The following is a 13,812-nucleotide window of genomic DNA, read 5'->3' as shown; positions in this document are numbered from 1 at the left end:
TTTTTTTTTTTTTTTTTTTTTTTTTTTTTTTTTTTTTTGCATTTGGGTTGAGCTTAGAATTAATCAACTCCTTTTAACCCAACTTTGGCCCACTAGAAATTTTAGAACTAGAAATAATATTCACATAGCATTAGGCCGTTAAGCATGCATTTTATCGCCCAAATTAATTGAGCCCACATTCACGTTATTGGCAAATTATGCTATGGACCTGAGTCCACCTTACAAGGTGGATCCAAGTTCATGTTCACAATTTTAGAATTATGTGTTCTCTATTTTAAAATTTTATGTTCACAATTTTAAATACCAATATACAAAATTACATTACTCAATATTTACAATTTTTGTTGTTATATAGATTCAAAAATTGTTTTATACTATTGAATAGAGAGTTATGAAATTGTGAACATAGAGTTTTGTAATAGTGAATATAGAGTTCAAAAGTTATGAATATAGAGTTCAAAAATTGTGAACATAGAGTTCTAAATTTGTGAATAAGGGCGCTCAAGTGCGAACCATCGGCCAGGAGAGAACTGAAAACGCTTCGCAGCCGTCCACGTGTCCATATCAACGAATCAGATGTAATTAAAAAAAAGGACGCGGTGGCATTATCGTAAATCACTCGAACTTTGGTGCAAGTAATTGTGTTATAAGTACACCTAGTTTCACTTACAAATGCACCTATTTTCGCACCTATTTTCACTTACAAGTGCAAGTAATTTACTTTGTTAACATTCATGCACGCTCCACTTATAACGTTATGTACAACTAGTTATAACATTAAGTGCATTCACTGTTGCAAAGATCCCCGCCTAGGCCGCCTAAGCACCCGCCTAGGCGCTAGGCGCTCCTAGATCGAGGCGAATTGCTCCCTAGGCGTCCGCTTAGCGCCTAACTCGGCCGAGTTGGTGACCGAATGGGCCAAATTTGGCTGAGTTAACTCGCCCAACTCGGTAAAGTTAGCCGAGTTAACTCGAGCGAGCCGGCATTGTTAATTTTATTATTATATTTATATATATTTAAATTTATTTTGTTAATTTTATTATTATATTTATATATATTTAAATTTATTTATTTAATTTTATTATTATATTTATATATATTTAAATTTATTTATTTATATAAGTAAGATAAGTAAGATATATATATATATATATATATATATATATATATATATATATATATATATATATATATATATATATATATATATATATATATATATATATATATATATATATATAATATATGACATACACCCACACACATGAATTAATTTTTTGTTTTTATAGGTCGCCGCTTAGAACCGTCTAGGTACCGCCTAGACTGCTTAGGCGCTAGGCGCTAGTCTACCGCCCGACTAGCGCCTATGCAATCATGAGTGCACTTAGTATTGAACTCAGCATAAAGGTAGCAATAAGCAAGGCATTTTATATTTATATATCTTTTTTTTTTTTGAATACTACTAACTCTAATATTTATATATCTATAATCATTGTGATTAGAAAAATGGAACATAGCTGGCAGCAATTATTTTCGACACTAATAAGTGGATAAAGCAAACCAATTCTTCATTGCTTAATTTCATTCTCCATCTTTTGGCAGCAGGTGAAGGAGGAAACGATCCATTTTCTTTCTACCTTCTTCATCTTTGGTACAGCTTTGCTGTGAGTTTGCCAACTTCTTAAGTGCAGTATTCCTCAAATATTTTGAAGGTATTTATTTCTAATATTTTTTGACTATTCTTATATTATTTGTATTCATTTTTATCTTATTCGTGTTAGTTGAATATTTTGAGTCCGATTTATGTGAATATGAATGAATGTTTTTGGCTTAGAGTTAATGTATTTAATTGTTTATAAACGTATAGCTTCTGAAACTTTGTATTCTAAATTTCTTACAGTGAAAACTTTGTTAATGGTGGTCCCTGTCATTTTTTTCCAATTTGAGATTTTACACATAAATTGTTTTTCTTTGTATTGATATTTATTTTTATACTATTGTATATTATCTCATATATCTGTAGTTCTATACTGTATCGTTGATTCGTTGTTGTGATTTTCATGGTCACAGAAATGAGATTTTTTCTAACAAAAACCCTCCTCCCCGCAACAATGAACTCCGACAAAATCTACCCCGAATTGAAGACCACCGGAAGTCTCTCCTCCAAACACGACGATTATTATCTCATATGGAAGTCTAAAATCCTGTTCGTTCTCGCCGACTATGGACTCGACGACGTTCTCACAACCCCCGTCGACTCCACCGACCCGCAATGGCCCAAGCGAGACGAGTCGGCGCGTCACTTCCACATCCTCCCCAGCCTCGACGAAGATTTACGTGCCTCATACTCATATCTCCCCACCGCGAAGGCGATCATGGACGCCCTCGAAAGCCACTTCAACTTTGCTACTGTGAGTAGGAAAATGAATCTCTTCAGATGTTACCGCAACCACAAAATGGAGCCCCACATGCCGATCAATAAGCACATATTTCGTATGCGGGCCATGGCGAAAGTGCTGGAGTGTGCCGGAATCGACGTTCCCGACGAGATGCGGCGGTGTTGCTGCTGAACAGCGTGCCGGAGGATTGGTGCGAGGATGTGGAGAGGGTGCAGTTGGGATTGCATGTGTGTTTGGAGGATTTGAGCCTCCATAATGCGACCTTGAGGTTGAGGATTGCGAGTGATGCTAGGAAGTTGAAGAACTATGTTAATTACAAGGGATTCAAACTCGTCTGCAATATCTGTGGAAACAAAGGTCATCGAAAACGTGATTGTCTAGAAGGTAAAGAATTATTCACTTATTCATTCTCTTTATCCATTTCTCTGTTTACATTTTACAATTGCATAAATCAATACTAAATGATTGTATGTGGTACTTTATATTGTTAATGAATTATGCAATGGAGATTATTTTTTGGGTGAAAAGGAAACCGGCTATGGTCAATTTCGTTTTGTGACCTAATTTATAAAAGACCATAGAAAAGTAAATTAGACAAGCTCAAAGAGATGAGCTGAACTTGTAATTGTGTGGTTACGAAGTCACTCAAAGGAGATAATTAAAACCATACTACATGGTTATGGTGGATCATAAATCCTAAAGGTAAAATAAGCTTTAGAGTTAGTCTCTCTTTGCTAGCAGCTAAAGGTAATTCGGATTAGAAGATTTATCATATTCTGGTAATCCTAATGGTATAATCTCTCTCTTTTCCGTATCCATCATTTCCCAGTAGCAGTGAATTTGGTGTTAACTGTGGAATAAGCTGACCATATCTTTATTCTTTCTTTCTTAAAGGGCTTGCAGAACTCCATGGGTGATAACTCTGTTCTTTATCTCTTTCTTGTCTGCATCATTACTTAACATATCTGGAAAACCTACCTACACGAGTGTAAGGAGTAAAGAGCATTGTTTCCGATTTTGATTATTATAGTGTAATACTCAAAGACAATAGTTCTTGATGCCATTACTAATTAATGCCATGGTTGTGATGCATGTATATCATGATAAATTTCTCACATATGCTTAATTGTTTAAGGAGTTCTTTTCAGGATTTTCATCTTTCTTGATTGCAGCTTTAAGACTAGAGGAAAGTTTCCCTTCACAGTATCTAGACTTCCATGTCATTGGAATCACTTACCCTCAACTTAAAACCAGAGAGAGACTGTACTCTTCTGGGTCTAACTTCTACTGGTGGGAGATTACGCTTTCTGAAGTGTTCCGTATCAGTGATCTAAGTTATGTCCTCGAGGACCCAAAACCACCTGAGAAGGATGTTGACCATCGTAAGAAATGGCTAGCTGATGACTTACTTTGCCGCCATCTTATTCTTGGTTCAGTAGATGATGATCTCTTTCTCAGTTTCCATGGCTACCCCACTGCCAAGTCTATGATGGATGATATCAAGGCATTCTTTAATTTCTCCTCTAATGCTCGGCGTAAGCTTCTGCTTAAAAAATACATGGATCATCAAATGTCTGAGGGCACACCCATAACTAACCACAATTTCAAGATGCAAAGGTTAGCACAGAAGCTGAAAAGAGCAGGGGTAACTATCCCTGATGAGTTGCAAGCATTTACTTTGATGGATAGCATGCCAGAGTCATGGGTTGACTCATTGATAGCACTGAGACAGGACATGAACCTGAAGGAAAAAGAAATGGATCTTAAAGCTGTGAAAGCAAGGTTGATGGAAGTTGGTCGAATAAGGGATTTGATGGCTGTTCAAGATGAGATAGAAATGCCCTGTAAGAAGCTTGTTAAGAAATCCAGGAAGGTTTTCGAGGGCAAGTGTTATTCTTGCGGGAGGCAAGGCCACTATGCATACGAATGTCCAAACAAAGGTAGTTTCTAGTGACTAGAAAATTACATATATGTTTTCATTTTTTGCATTGTTGAATGTTGAGCAAGCCCTCCAGATTCCAGTGCCCTAGGAATAATGCGTTGGCTCTACATGCTTTGTTTCATTTGTGCAGGAAAAAAACGGAAGCTCACCACATGAAGTGCCAAGCAGAGTTTCGTGTATATTGGTTTTTTCTATATTTTTAGCTTTGAACTAATAGGTGGCAAAAATTCCAATGGTTGGAAAGAGTAGAGACATGTTATGTTCTTGTGACACATTCTTTCAGAACCTTGGTTATGGTGCATATTGTTGGAACACAAATTGCCTTGTTATTGTCCTAATTTTAAGGTAAGTAATACAGAAAAATAGTGTTATAAGTAGTATAAAACAGAGTTGTACATCAAAATATGATAAAAATACCTAACATAGGTCATTTTGGATTAAAATTGTAATTTTTCAACTTCAACTTTAAGGCCCATTTTTACCCCTGTAACTTCCCATTTTGGCGTAGAGGTCTTCATAAGAGTTGTATTCATTCGAGCTTTATTTTCAATGGAACAATAATTACTTTATTTAAATATTTCTACACTAAGATATGGTCAAAATACTGAGAATGTATTATACCATTCTTTGGTTCACTTGGAAGTAATTTAGTCTCTTCTTAACTTTAGCATGACTCGAGATTCATTCAAAATGCCCTGAAAGATACACAATTATCTTCAATTCAATATAAACGAATGAATTAAGTCACATTTTGCATTAACCAAAATAATCTTTTATTTATATATGGGATAAAAACATAGACATGACTGCACTTATCACCCCTTGAGTCTCATAGTGGTAGCGTAACCAAATTTTGTATAATAATAATAATAATAATAATAATAATATTAATATTATTACTATTAGTATAAAAAACGACGCTTTTAACCCCTCAATTGTTTTACTTTTATAAATTTAGTCCCAGTCAATCAATTTGAACAAATTTAATCAGTTAATTATTCATAATGTGTCACATTTGATCCATGTTATATAATTAGAAATTTTGTTAATAATTTTTTCCATAGGGTTATATTTGTCGATTAATGTCAACTATTAAAATTTTCTCCCTCCTCTTAGGTAATTGCTGACCAGTCTTCCCAGTTCGGCAGCTCCCCACCCTGAGAAAGTGGCCTTCAACTTCATAAATCATAACCGCCAAAAGCAAAAAAAAAAAAAAAAAAAAAAAAAAAAAAAAAAACGAAAAGCTTCCGCCATTTTCCTCCTTGGTTAGCTTCAAAACCCTCCCTGTAACAATGATCTCCGACAAAATCTACCCCGAATTGATGACCACCGGAACCCTCTCCTCCAAACACGTCGATTTTTCTGAATTTATGGACACTGGAAGTCTCTCCGAACACCAAAATTATTATCTCATATGGAAGTCTAAAATCCTGTTCGTTCTCGCCGACTATGGACTCGACGACGTTCTCACTACCCCAGTCGACTCCACCGACCCGCAATGGCTCAAGCGAGACGATTCGGCGCGTTCCTTCCACATCCTCCCCAGCCTCGACGAAGATTTATGTACCACATACTTACATCTCCCCACCGCGAAGTCGATCATGGACGCCCTCGAGAACCGCTTCAACTCTGCTGTTGTGCGGAAAATGCATCTCTTCAGATGTTACCGCAACCACAAAATGGAGCCCGACATGCCGATCAATAAGCACATATTCCGTATGCGGGCCATGGCGACAGCGCTCGAGTGTGCCGGAATTAGGGTTCCCGACGAGATGCAGGCGGTGTTGTTACTGAACAGCGTGCCGGAGGATTGGTGTGAGGATGTCGAGAGGGTGCAGTTGGGGCCGAATGGGTGTTTGGAGGAATTGAGTCTCCATAATGCGACCTTGAGGTTGAGGATTGCGAGTGATGCTAGGATGTTGAAGAACTATGCTAATAATAACAAGGGATTCAAACTTGTTTGCAATATCTGTGGAAACAAAGGTCATCGAAAACGCGATTGCCCAGAAGGTAAAGAATTATTGACTTATTCATTCTCTTTATCCATTTCTGTGTTTACATTTTATAATCGCATCGCATAAATTACTACTAAATGATCGCATGTGGTACTTTATATTGTTGATGAATTATGCAAAGGGGATAATTAAAACCATACTATGTGGTTGGCAAATTATACTATGGACCAGCGTCTACCTTGCATTGAAGATTATTCTTATTTGCAGTTGACAGTCTCTAATTTCTATGTGTGAACAATTTAACTGTGGGTAGAGAATTTATTAATTGAAGATATAGAATTTTTGTATAACAATTGCTATTTGGTTATGATGGATCATAAATCCTAAAGGTAAAATAAGCTTTAGAGTTGGTCTCTCTTCGCCAGCAGCTAAAGGTAATTCGGATTAGAAGATTCATCATATTCTGGTAGTAAATACTATACCTTAGTACCTTACACGAGTTTTAAGGGTAAGGGGCATTGTTTCCCATTTTGATTTATTATAGTGTAATACTTCTTGATACCATTACTAATTAATTGTTGTGTTGCATGTATATCATGATAAATTTCTCTCATATGCTTAATTGTTTGAGGATTTTCATCTTTCTTGATTGCAGCTATAAGACTAGAGGAAAGTTTCCATTCACAGGATCCAGACTTCTCAGATCTCATTGGAATGGCTTATAATCTACTTAAATACAGATTGAGACTTAACACTTCTGGGTCTAACTTCTACTCGTGGGAGATTAGGCTTTCTGAAGTGTTCCGTATCAGTAAAGTCAGTTATGTCTTGAAGGACCCAAAACCCTCTGAGAAGGATGTTGAACATAGTAAGAAATGGCTAGCTGATGACTTAGTTTGCCGCCATCTTATGCTTGGTGCAGTAGATGATGATCTCTTCCTCAGTTTCCATGGCTACCCCTCTGCCAAGTCTATGATGGATGCTATCAAGGCATTCTTTAGTTTCTGCTCTAATGCTCGGCGTAAGCTTCTGCTTAAAAAATACATGGACCATCAAATGTCTGAGGGCACACCCATAGTTAACCACAATTTCAAGATGGAAAGGTTAGCACTGAAGCTGAAAAGAGCAGGGGTAACTATCCCTGATGAGTTGCAAGCATTTACTTTGATGGATAGCATGCCAGAGTCATGGGTTGACTCATTGATAACACTGACATTGGACATGGACCTCAAGGAAAAAGAAATGGACCTTAAAGCAGTGAGAGCAAGGCTGTTGGAAGTCGGTCAAATAAAAGATTTGATGGCACGTCAAGATGAGACAGAAATGTCCAGTAAGAAGCTTGTTAGGAAATCCAATAAGGCTGTCAAGGGTAGGTGTTTTTCTTGCGGGAGGCAAGGCCACTATACATCTGAATGTCCATACAAAGGTAGTTACTAGGTAGTATCTAGTGACTTTAGAAAATTACATATATGTTCTCATTTTTGCATTGTTGAGCAAGCCCTTCACTGCATGCTTCTTTATGAATATAAAGCTCACCACATGAAGTGCCAAGCAGAGTTTTGTGTATATTGGTTTTTCTATATTTTTAGCTTTGAACTAATGGGTGGCAAAAATACCAATGATTTGAAAGAGTAGAGACATGTTATGTTCTTGTGACAAATTCTTTCAAAACCTTGGTTATGTTGCATATTGTTGGAACACAAATTACCTTGTTATTAACCTAATTTTTAAGGTAATACAGGAAAAATTCACTTGCCTGTTTAATTGGGGTCTAAGCTATGGTTCCCTTTTTTACTCCCTCTGGTTTGGATTAGATCTGTCAGCTTGCATTGCTCAACTTAGGTCAGATCAAGGCTCTTCTGTTGTGCCATTTGTGTACACATCACCTGCAACACCCGAACTCCCATTCGACAATCGGCTCATGCCGGTGGAATTTGAGTAGGCAGCAACAGGGCTTCCTCGCGAGTACCGATTCTGTGCAGCAGTGCTGCTTCTTGTTGCCTTTTGACGAGCCTTCCTACCCTGTAAAAGTCAATCCTTTAGTTACATAAAAGATTGATGCTCTTAAAATAACTCAGTCAGCTTAGGGTTGTGTTTACCTTCCCCATGCATTTCTCCAAATGGGGAGCAAACCGTCCAGCCATAACAGATCGGCCACAGTTCATACAGTCAAATACTTCATCAGCCACTGGAGGGTGGTTTTGTCCAAATATATCTACAACATATTTACTACTTGCTTCACCACTATTGCTTGGATCAGCAACCCTGGCCCGAGCCTGCGTTGACAAATGCAGCTCTTCCTCCACTTCGTCCAGATTGCGGTCAAGTCCCAGTCTTGCTATTCGGTGACATTCAGATGCAACATCAACGATAATGGAATCAAGAAGTTCATTGAAAACATGAGATGGCAGCTGCACATGTCACCAAATACACACAGTTAAATATAGATATAGATATAGATACCCTACCATTGACAAGCTCATATGAACTTATATCCTTCCTACAGTTCTCCCTCGCTCTCTCTCTCTTTTTCTATACACCACTATTTGATACCAATGGGACAGGGTGGGGGCACCTATATCTTCATTCATCTGTCTTTTAGTCAAAATGCACAAACTTTACTCGCTATATTCCCTTTCATTACCTATTACAGCCTTACACCCCATCCTGTGCTTGCATCTTTCAGCTCTATATTCAGTGCTGTTTCCTCTTAAATATATTCAAGGAAATTCAGTACACAACAGATAGAGTTTGAAGGAAAAGGACAGGTGACATGTGAAACACTGTGCCATTCAAGAAATTAATCAAGTCACAATAGGGACAGAAATACAGAATTCCAAACATGGAAACCCTACAACACCTCCACCCCCAAATGGAAGAAAAATAAATTAGATATATAAATACATAAATAACTAAGAACGATCTTAAAGATTCTCCTAAACATACACAGTAGCAGCAATCATATAATCTTTGACAGCATACCAGCAACCATTCCATAACCAAGCAAGGGTTAGTAACACATAACTTCTGAGCTAGTTGAAAAAATGCAAATAACCTGAGAATGAGATGAGATATCATCCTCCTTCGAAGCCGACATGATTCTTCCCTTACAGATACAACGTCCCACCTAGTATAGGTTCAAGAATTCAATGTAAATCCAATCAAAAGAATAAAAGGTTTAGAAAACAATCCAGTAGAAGCAGGTTGCACCATTAGGATTGAAGTAACTGAGCTTGAATTAAAAGCGTATAAGATTATAACTGTAACTAATACTAAAGAAAGTGTATATCCATTGACCTAGATGTACTACACTCATGAACACTGAATTAAAGCTTCAATCTAGAACACCTTTAACAATGCAAAACCAAGAGAAGCTATACAAGATTGCAACTGTTTGATGAGAAGAGAATAACGTTCAATTTAACAATGCCATAAATATATTGGGAAAACCCGATTAACTGATCAAATTTTATATAAATTATTAATGCTAAATTAAAAAAAAAAATGATCAGAAAATGTAAAATTTCTAAAACGAGCGACAGGATTCGATCAAATGGAGAAAGGAGTTCTATAATCTAGCTCGCACCGAGAACCTAGACAGAATATAAACAAATAAATGAATTTTTCTGAGTAGTTACTGAGGTAAATCAGAGAATTATATCGCGAATTTCATTCGAAGGTAAACAGCAATCATAAATATGAGAAAGACTAGAACTTACAGATCGAAGAAAGAACAGTAAAGAGGTGCGCGCTTTTATTTATTTTCTATTTCTATTTTAAATTTTGTTTCCTGCAGATTTGCACTCGGCGACCTGGAGCCAAAGGGCCTCTGAAGTCTGAAGCGTGAAGAAGAAGAGATTGTGTTTCGGTTGGAATATGACAACAGTTATACCAGGGACGCAGGTCGACTTTATCTGTGTCCAAAATACACAAGAATGTTCACGATTTATATTGTTCATAATTTAAATTTGAGTTCACCTTATAATGTGAATTACTGAATTTGTGTTTAAAATACACAATTTGAATGTTCACAATTTGAGTTACGAATATACAAGTGTACTCCGGTTATAGCCCAAATATCACTGATCACATACAAAAATTGACCATTACTAGCTAAATATTCATTTTTAGTATATCATTAATAAATACTCATTTTTAAAAATGAATCTCTAGTATACTAAAATAAACAATTTGTCACTGATCAATCCATCTCATAAGATAGATCATGCTTCATGGTATAATAATTCTCTCCAAAATGAATGGAATGAGAAGCTTATTAGGAAAGTGTTATTAAGAAAGAAAAAACTGGTGGGGATAGAAAAAAAAACTGATTAAAAAAAATAAAATAAAATAAAAATAGAGCTGTCAGACACGCTTAACGGGCTAAGCGCCTGTGCGCGTTCCGCAAAAGCAAATACTGTTCCATTAACTTGAATTAACATAAGTAACTCTTCTCTCTCCTACCCTCTCTTTCTTTTAAGTAGGCAAATACTGTTCGAAAAACCACCCATAAATATCTGATGTAGATGCTCTAATTTCCGTACTAAAAAGTTACTAGTACAACTTTAATTCCAATACAATTTCTATCAAAACTGTTGCACAAGATCTTTATAATGCTAAGCTTATGAAATGGCAGCATCAATTGAAAACCAATCATTGTTACATTATAAAATCAATGGATAGATTGTGAAGAATGCAATGCAGCAATGTAAACTCAAACACCACCCCCCACATTCTTTTTTTTTTTTTGAAAACCCCCCCACATTCTTATTCAAGCAATAGTTAAGAACTTGCAGCAAGTGATGCATTTCATGAATGACTAGAACAATGAAACAGATTATTCTATCATCAATACGTTACATAACACCAATTTCGGGTTCAAGTTAACAATCATCTAAACTTTTCAGAGTTTTCTCAAGATCAGGCTGCAGTCCTACATCAGAAAACGCAACTGCCCGCCAATACAGAGGCGAGGGGCACTGTCAGGTTGTCGTCCAGCTCAGTGCTCAGAGGGTGAGATTCAACCAACGCTGCAGCGAGAGAGACAACCAAGAAACCGAGCACCATGTGTGGAGTCTTCTCGAGATACCCAAACGAGGAAAAATAGTGCATAAATCTGTTAAAAAAATATGTATGTAAGCAAACAGTTATCAACATTGGCTGTTAACTTACAAAGGTCAAGCAGAAGTTACCCGATAGATACTAGGAAACCGAAAGTTGCCATTGCAACACTACCAGCAACAGATTTGTTCTTGTTGTGGGGAAGTTTCGGGCTTCTAATCCTCCTGCCGATAATGTCAGCCATACCTGGAAAGAAACGAGTTTATTTCCTGAAGACTTCACGGGTTTTAGTGTTCAAAGTAAATAACACTAAGGATGTCCTCAGTTGAATACGTAATATACAGAGTGATAATTTCTAAAGCAGTGTTATACCGTCACCAGCACAGAGGTTGCAAACTAGGGCAATTGCAATTGGAGAACTTCTCCAATAGACAGCACAAGCCAAAGTGATTGTGATAGCATAGTATAGAGGCCCCTTCAGAAGTTCCCTAATTCAACAATTATGCAAAGAAACTAAAAACGCCGTTTAGCTATAGGGTAAACGAGAAGCTAATTGAACAAAGTAAAGAGAATCCAAGCAACACAGAGGCAAGCAAGGGGTTCTTTCAAGCCACATAAGATTCAAGTGATTATTCATTCCATCTCAGATACTTTACAGGAATCAATACTGCAGTTCCCCAGAACCAAGTGAAAACTTCTGAAACTAAAAACGCCACTTAACGGGGGCAACCCAGCCAAGTTCATTAGGCAATTAACTTGGTAACGATTAACCACAAGGTTACAAGTTCGACTCCCAGAGAGGAGCAGCCTATTGGCCTTCTTAGTTTGAGCCGGTCAACAATAGGTAGCCTAGGTTGGTTTACCTACTTGTGGTCATTTGCCGGCTAGGGTCACAAGGTAGGGTTTACCCTATACACACCCTCGGGTAGTGGGTATAGGTTTCCCTCCTCACTCAAAGTAACACCACTTAACTATGGTGTAAAAGAGAAGCTAATTGAACAAAGTAAAGAGAATCCAAACACAGAACCAATGGTTACTTACTTCCATCTCAGATACTTTACAGGAATCAAAACCACAGTACACAGAATCAAATGAAAAGTTTTCTACATCAGCTCAACTGGAACAATTGTGCATAAACAAACAATATTCAAGAAGCATATGGTTTTTTCTATCCTTTTATTCCACTTTGGGCTAACCTGTAGTCTCCAAATCTGCTCATAGACTTCACAGTTCCATCATCCTTCAATATCCCAAGTCCCAAAGACAGCACTTTGAATATGTTGAGTCCAGGAATAAGAGCTGCTACCAGTGCTCCTTGACGACCAGAACTACAAACAAACAGAAAATGGAGTCAACAAAATTGGCAGAAAAATCAAATTAGATGAAATGCTTCTTCCCCAACTCCTGTTCCATACCTGAACATTGGCCAGCAAAGCATGAAAACCAGACCCATGCTAACATGAACCAGCTTTCTATTCAGATTCTGAAAGATGAAATTTTCAGCATACCAAACCGCTAAAAGATAGAAACCCATCATCAATCAAGATAAAAGCAGTATTTCCCAGTTACAATATCTTCCCAGAATCCTAGGTTTTTTAAAAATTTAAAAAAAAAAAAAAAAAAAAGGGGGGGGGGGGGGGGGGGGGGGGGGTAAATTCCGAGAACAAAAAGAACCCACCTGATCAAAATATCCTCTTTTAGCAATCTCTTCCCAGAACCGAAGACAGGAGAAGGCGATGCCGCCGGAGAGCACGGAGGCGACGAGATCTCCGACGACGGGGTTCCCGGAAAACATTGTCAAGCCCACCGCCTGCGACCTCACTTTTGGTCGTATTCTCCTCGTAATTGTCGGGTTCCGGAGCGCTGAGCTGGCGTGACAGTGGCACACTGAACTAGCTAGCTGAGGAGGACTGAAATAGATTAAAAAGTCTGACTTTGGGTTTACCATAGAGAAGGGTGTAGGAATTACAGCAGAAGCAGCAGCCATTATGCATTTCACGCCAAACAAATAATCTGGGTTTGTAATGCGGTGGTACAACGTTTGGTGTCGGGCAGGTAATTCACGGCAATATTGGTCGCCTTCCCGATTACTATCGTCGCCCAGGCAATCTCTGTGGTTATGGAAAGATGTAGGCCATGTTTTACCCAGTTCGAAACTGGGTAATTTTATTTGTACTTTGTAGGGTCCTTGATTTTGAAATTTGATCGAATTAGTCCTTTAATTAGTATTGATTTCGCTTTAAATATTCAGACCCCAGGAGTCTATAATTCAGAGAGGGATAGTCACTGTATTCGAAAGTAAAAATTATAGGTACACTCAAAAAAGTATCGATTTTAAATGTCTCATAAGATTGTTGAGTGTACACTGAGTAAACTTTGCTCATATGTAATGGTTTACAAACTAGATAAACATATTGAGATGACCATGTGTGACGAGTTCGATTAAAAGAGTATT

General features: G+C 37.5%; 4 protein-coding genes across 7 annotated transcripts; 2 read left to right on the top strand and 2 right to left on the bottom strand.

Annotated features, from left to right (window-relative positions):
• Positions 1-2,111: 2,111 nt before the first annotated feature.
• On the top strand, positions 2,112-4,659 carry LOC116016167. Its single transcript, XM_031256329.1, has 4 exons — positions 2,112-2,439; positions 2,484-2,783; positions 3,572-4,339; positions 4,472-4,659. The coding sequence occupies exons 1-4, from the start codon at positions 2,112-2,114 to the stop codon at positions 4,495-4,497; spliced, it is 1,422 nt and encodes a 473-aa protein (XP_031112189.1). The 3' UTR covers positions 4,498-4,659.
• Positions 4,660-5,584: 925 nt separating this feature from the next.
• LOC116017706 lies at positions 5,585-7,757 on the top strand. The gene is made up of 2 exons (XM_031258334.1): positions 5,585-6,351; positions 6,952-7,757. The coding sequence occupies exons 1-2, from the start codon at positions 5,634-5,636 to the stop codon at positions 7,731-7,733; spliced, it is 1,500 nt and encodes a 499-aa protein (XP_031114194.1). The 5' UTR covers positions 5,585-5,633; the 3' UTR covers positions 7,734-7,757.
• On the bottom strand, positions 7,221-10,195 carry LOC116017708 (SAGA-associated factor 11). Of its 4 annotated transcripts, none has more exons than XR_004097950.1 (4): positions 9,243-9,336; positions 8,396-8,707; positions 8,053-8,318; positions 7,221-7,325 (listed from the first exon to the last, which is right to left on the bottom strand). XR_004097950.1 is itself a non-coding variant. In XM_031258336.1 (4 exons), exons 2-4 carry the CDS (start codon positions 9,391-9,393, stop codon positions 8,145-8,147), a joined length of 528 nt encoding a protein of 175 aa, XP_031114196.1. In that variant the 5' UTR covers positions 9,394-9,423; positions 10,016-10,195; the 3' UTR covers positions 7,939-8,144. The 4 variants fall into 4 exon arrangements, 3 of the variants coding, with proteins under 3 accessions (XP_031114196.1, XP_031114195.1, XP_031114197.1); XM_031258336.1 differs by lacking the exons at positions 7,221-7,325; positions 9,243-9,336 and adding exons at positions 9,352-9,423; positions 10,016-10,195 and having other exon boundaries at positions 7,939-8,318; XM_031258335.1 differs by lacking the exons at positions 7,221-7,325; positions 9,243-9,336 and adding exons at positions 9,352-9,402; positions 10,016-10,194 and having other exon boundaries at positions 7,939-8,318.
• An 880-nt stretch (positions 10,196-11,075) lies between these two features.
• On the bottom strand, positions 11,076-13,491 carry LOC116015191 (farnesol kinase, chloroplastic). Its single transcript, XM_031255217.1, has 6 exons — positions 13,036-13,491; positions 12,773-12,840; positions 12,554-12,685; positions 11,730-11,845; positions 11,489-11,603; positions 11,076-11,412 (listed from the first exon to the last, which is right to left on the bottom strand). The coding sequence occupies exons 1-6, from the start codon at positions 13,342-13,344 to the stop codon at positions 11,235-11,237; spliced, it is 918 nt and encodes a 305-aa protein (XP_031111077.1). The 5' UTR covers positions 13,345-13,491; the 3' UTR covers positions 11,076-11,234.
• Positions 13,492-13,812: the final 321 nt, after the last annotated feature.

Source organism: Ipomoea triloba, chromosome 4 (genome assembly GCF_003576645.1).
Source record: "Ipomoea triloba cultivar NCNSP0323 chromosome 4, ASM357664v1".
Classification (NCBI taxonomy): Eukaryota; Viridiplantae; Streptophyta; class Magnoliopsida; order Solanales; family Convolvulaceae; genus Ipomoea; species Ipomoea triloba.
The sequence above is the reverse complement of the archived record's forward strand: the minus strand, read 5'-3'. Positions and strand labels throughout refer to the sequence as shown.

Coding starts and splice junctions, on each gene's coding strand:
- LOC116016167 (XM_031256329.1), top strand. CDS start 2,112: ATGAACTCCGACAAAATCTACCCCGAATTGAAGACCACCGGAAGTCTC. Junction 2,440..2,483: donor GAAAATGAATCTCTTCAGAT/GTTACCGCAACC, acceptor CCGATCAATAAG/CACATATTTCGTATGCGGGC. Junction 2,784..3,571: donor AAAACGTGATTGTCTAGAAG/GTAAAGAATTAT, acceptor TCTTGATTGCAG/CTTTAAGACTAGAGGAAAGT.
- LOC116017706 (XM_031258334.1), top strand. CDS start 5,634: ATGATCTCCGACAAAATCTACCCCGAATTGATGACCACCGGAACCCTC. Junction 6,352..6,951: donor AAAACGCGATTGCCCAGAAG/GTAAAGAATTAT, acceptor TCTTGATTGCAG/CTATAAGACTAGAGGAAAGT.
- LOC116017708 (XM_031258336.1), bottom strand. CDS start 9,393: ATGTCGGCTTCGAAGGAGGATGATATCTCATCTCATTCTCAG. Junction 8,708..9,351: donor ATATCTCATCTCATTCTCAG/GTTATTTGCATT, acceptor TGACATGTGCAG/CTGCCATCTCATGTTTTCAA. Junction 8,319..8,395: donor TGGAGAAATGCATGGGGAAG/GTAAACACAACC, acceptor TGACTTTTACAG/GGTAGGAAGGCTCGTCAAAA.
- LOC116015191 (XM_031255217.1), bottom strand. CDS start 13,344: ATGGCTGCTGCTTCTGCTGTAATTCCTACACCCTTCTCTATGGTAAAC. Junction 12,686..12,772: donor CTTTGCTGGCCAATGTTCAG/GTATGGAACAGG, acceptor GTTTGTTTGTAG/TTCTGGTCGTCAAGGAGCAC. Junction 11,846..12,553: donor AGCAGATTTGGAGACTACAG/GTTAGCCCAAAG, acceptor TTGTTGAATTAG/GGAACTTCTGAAGGGGCCTC.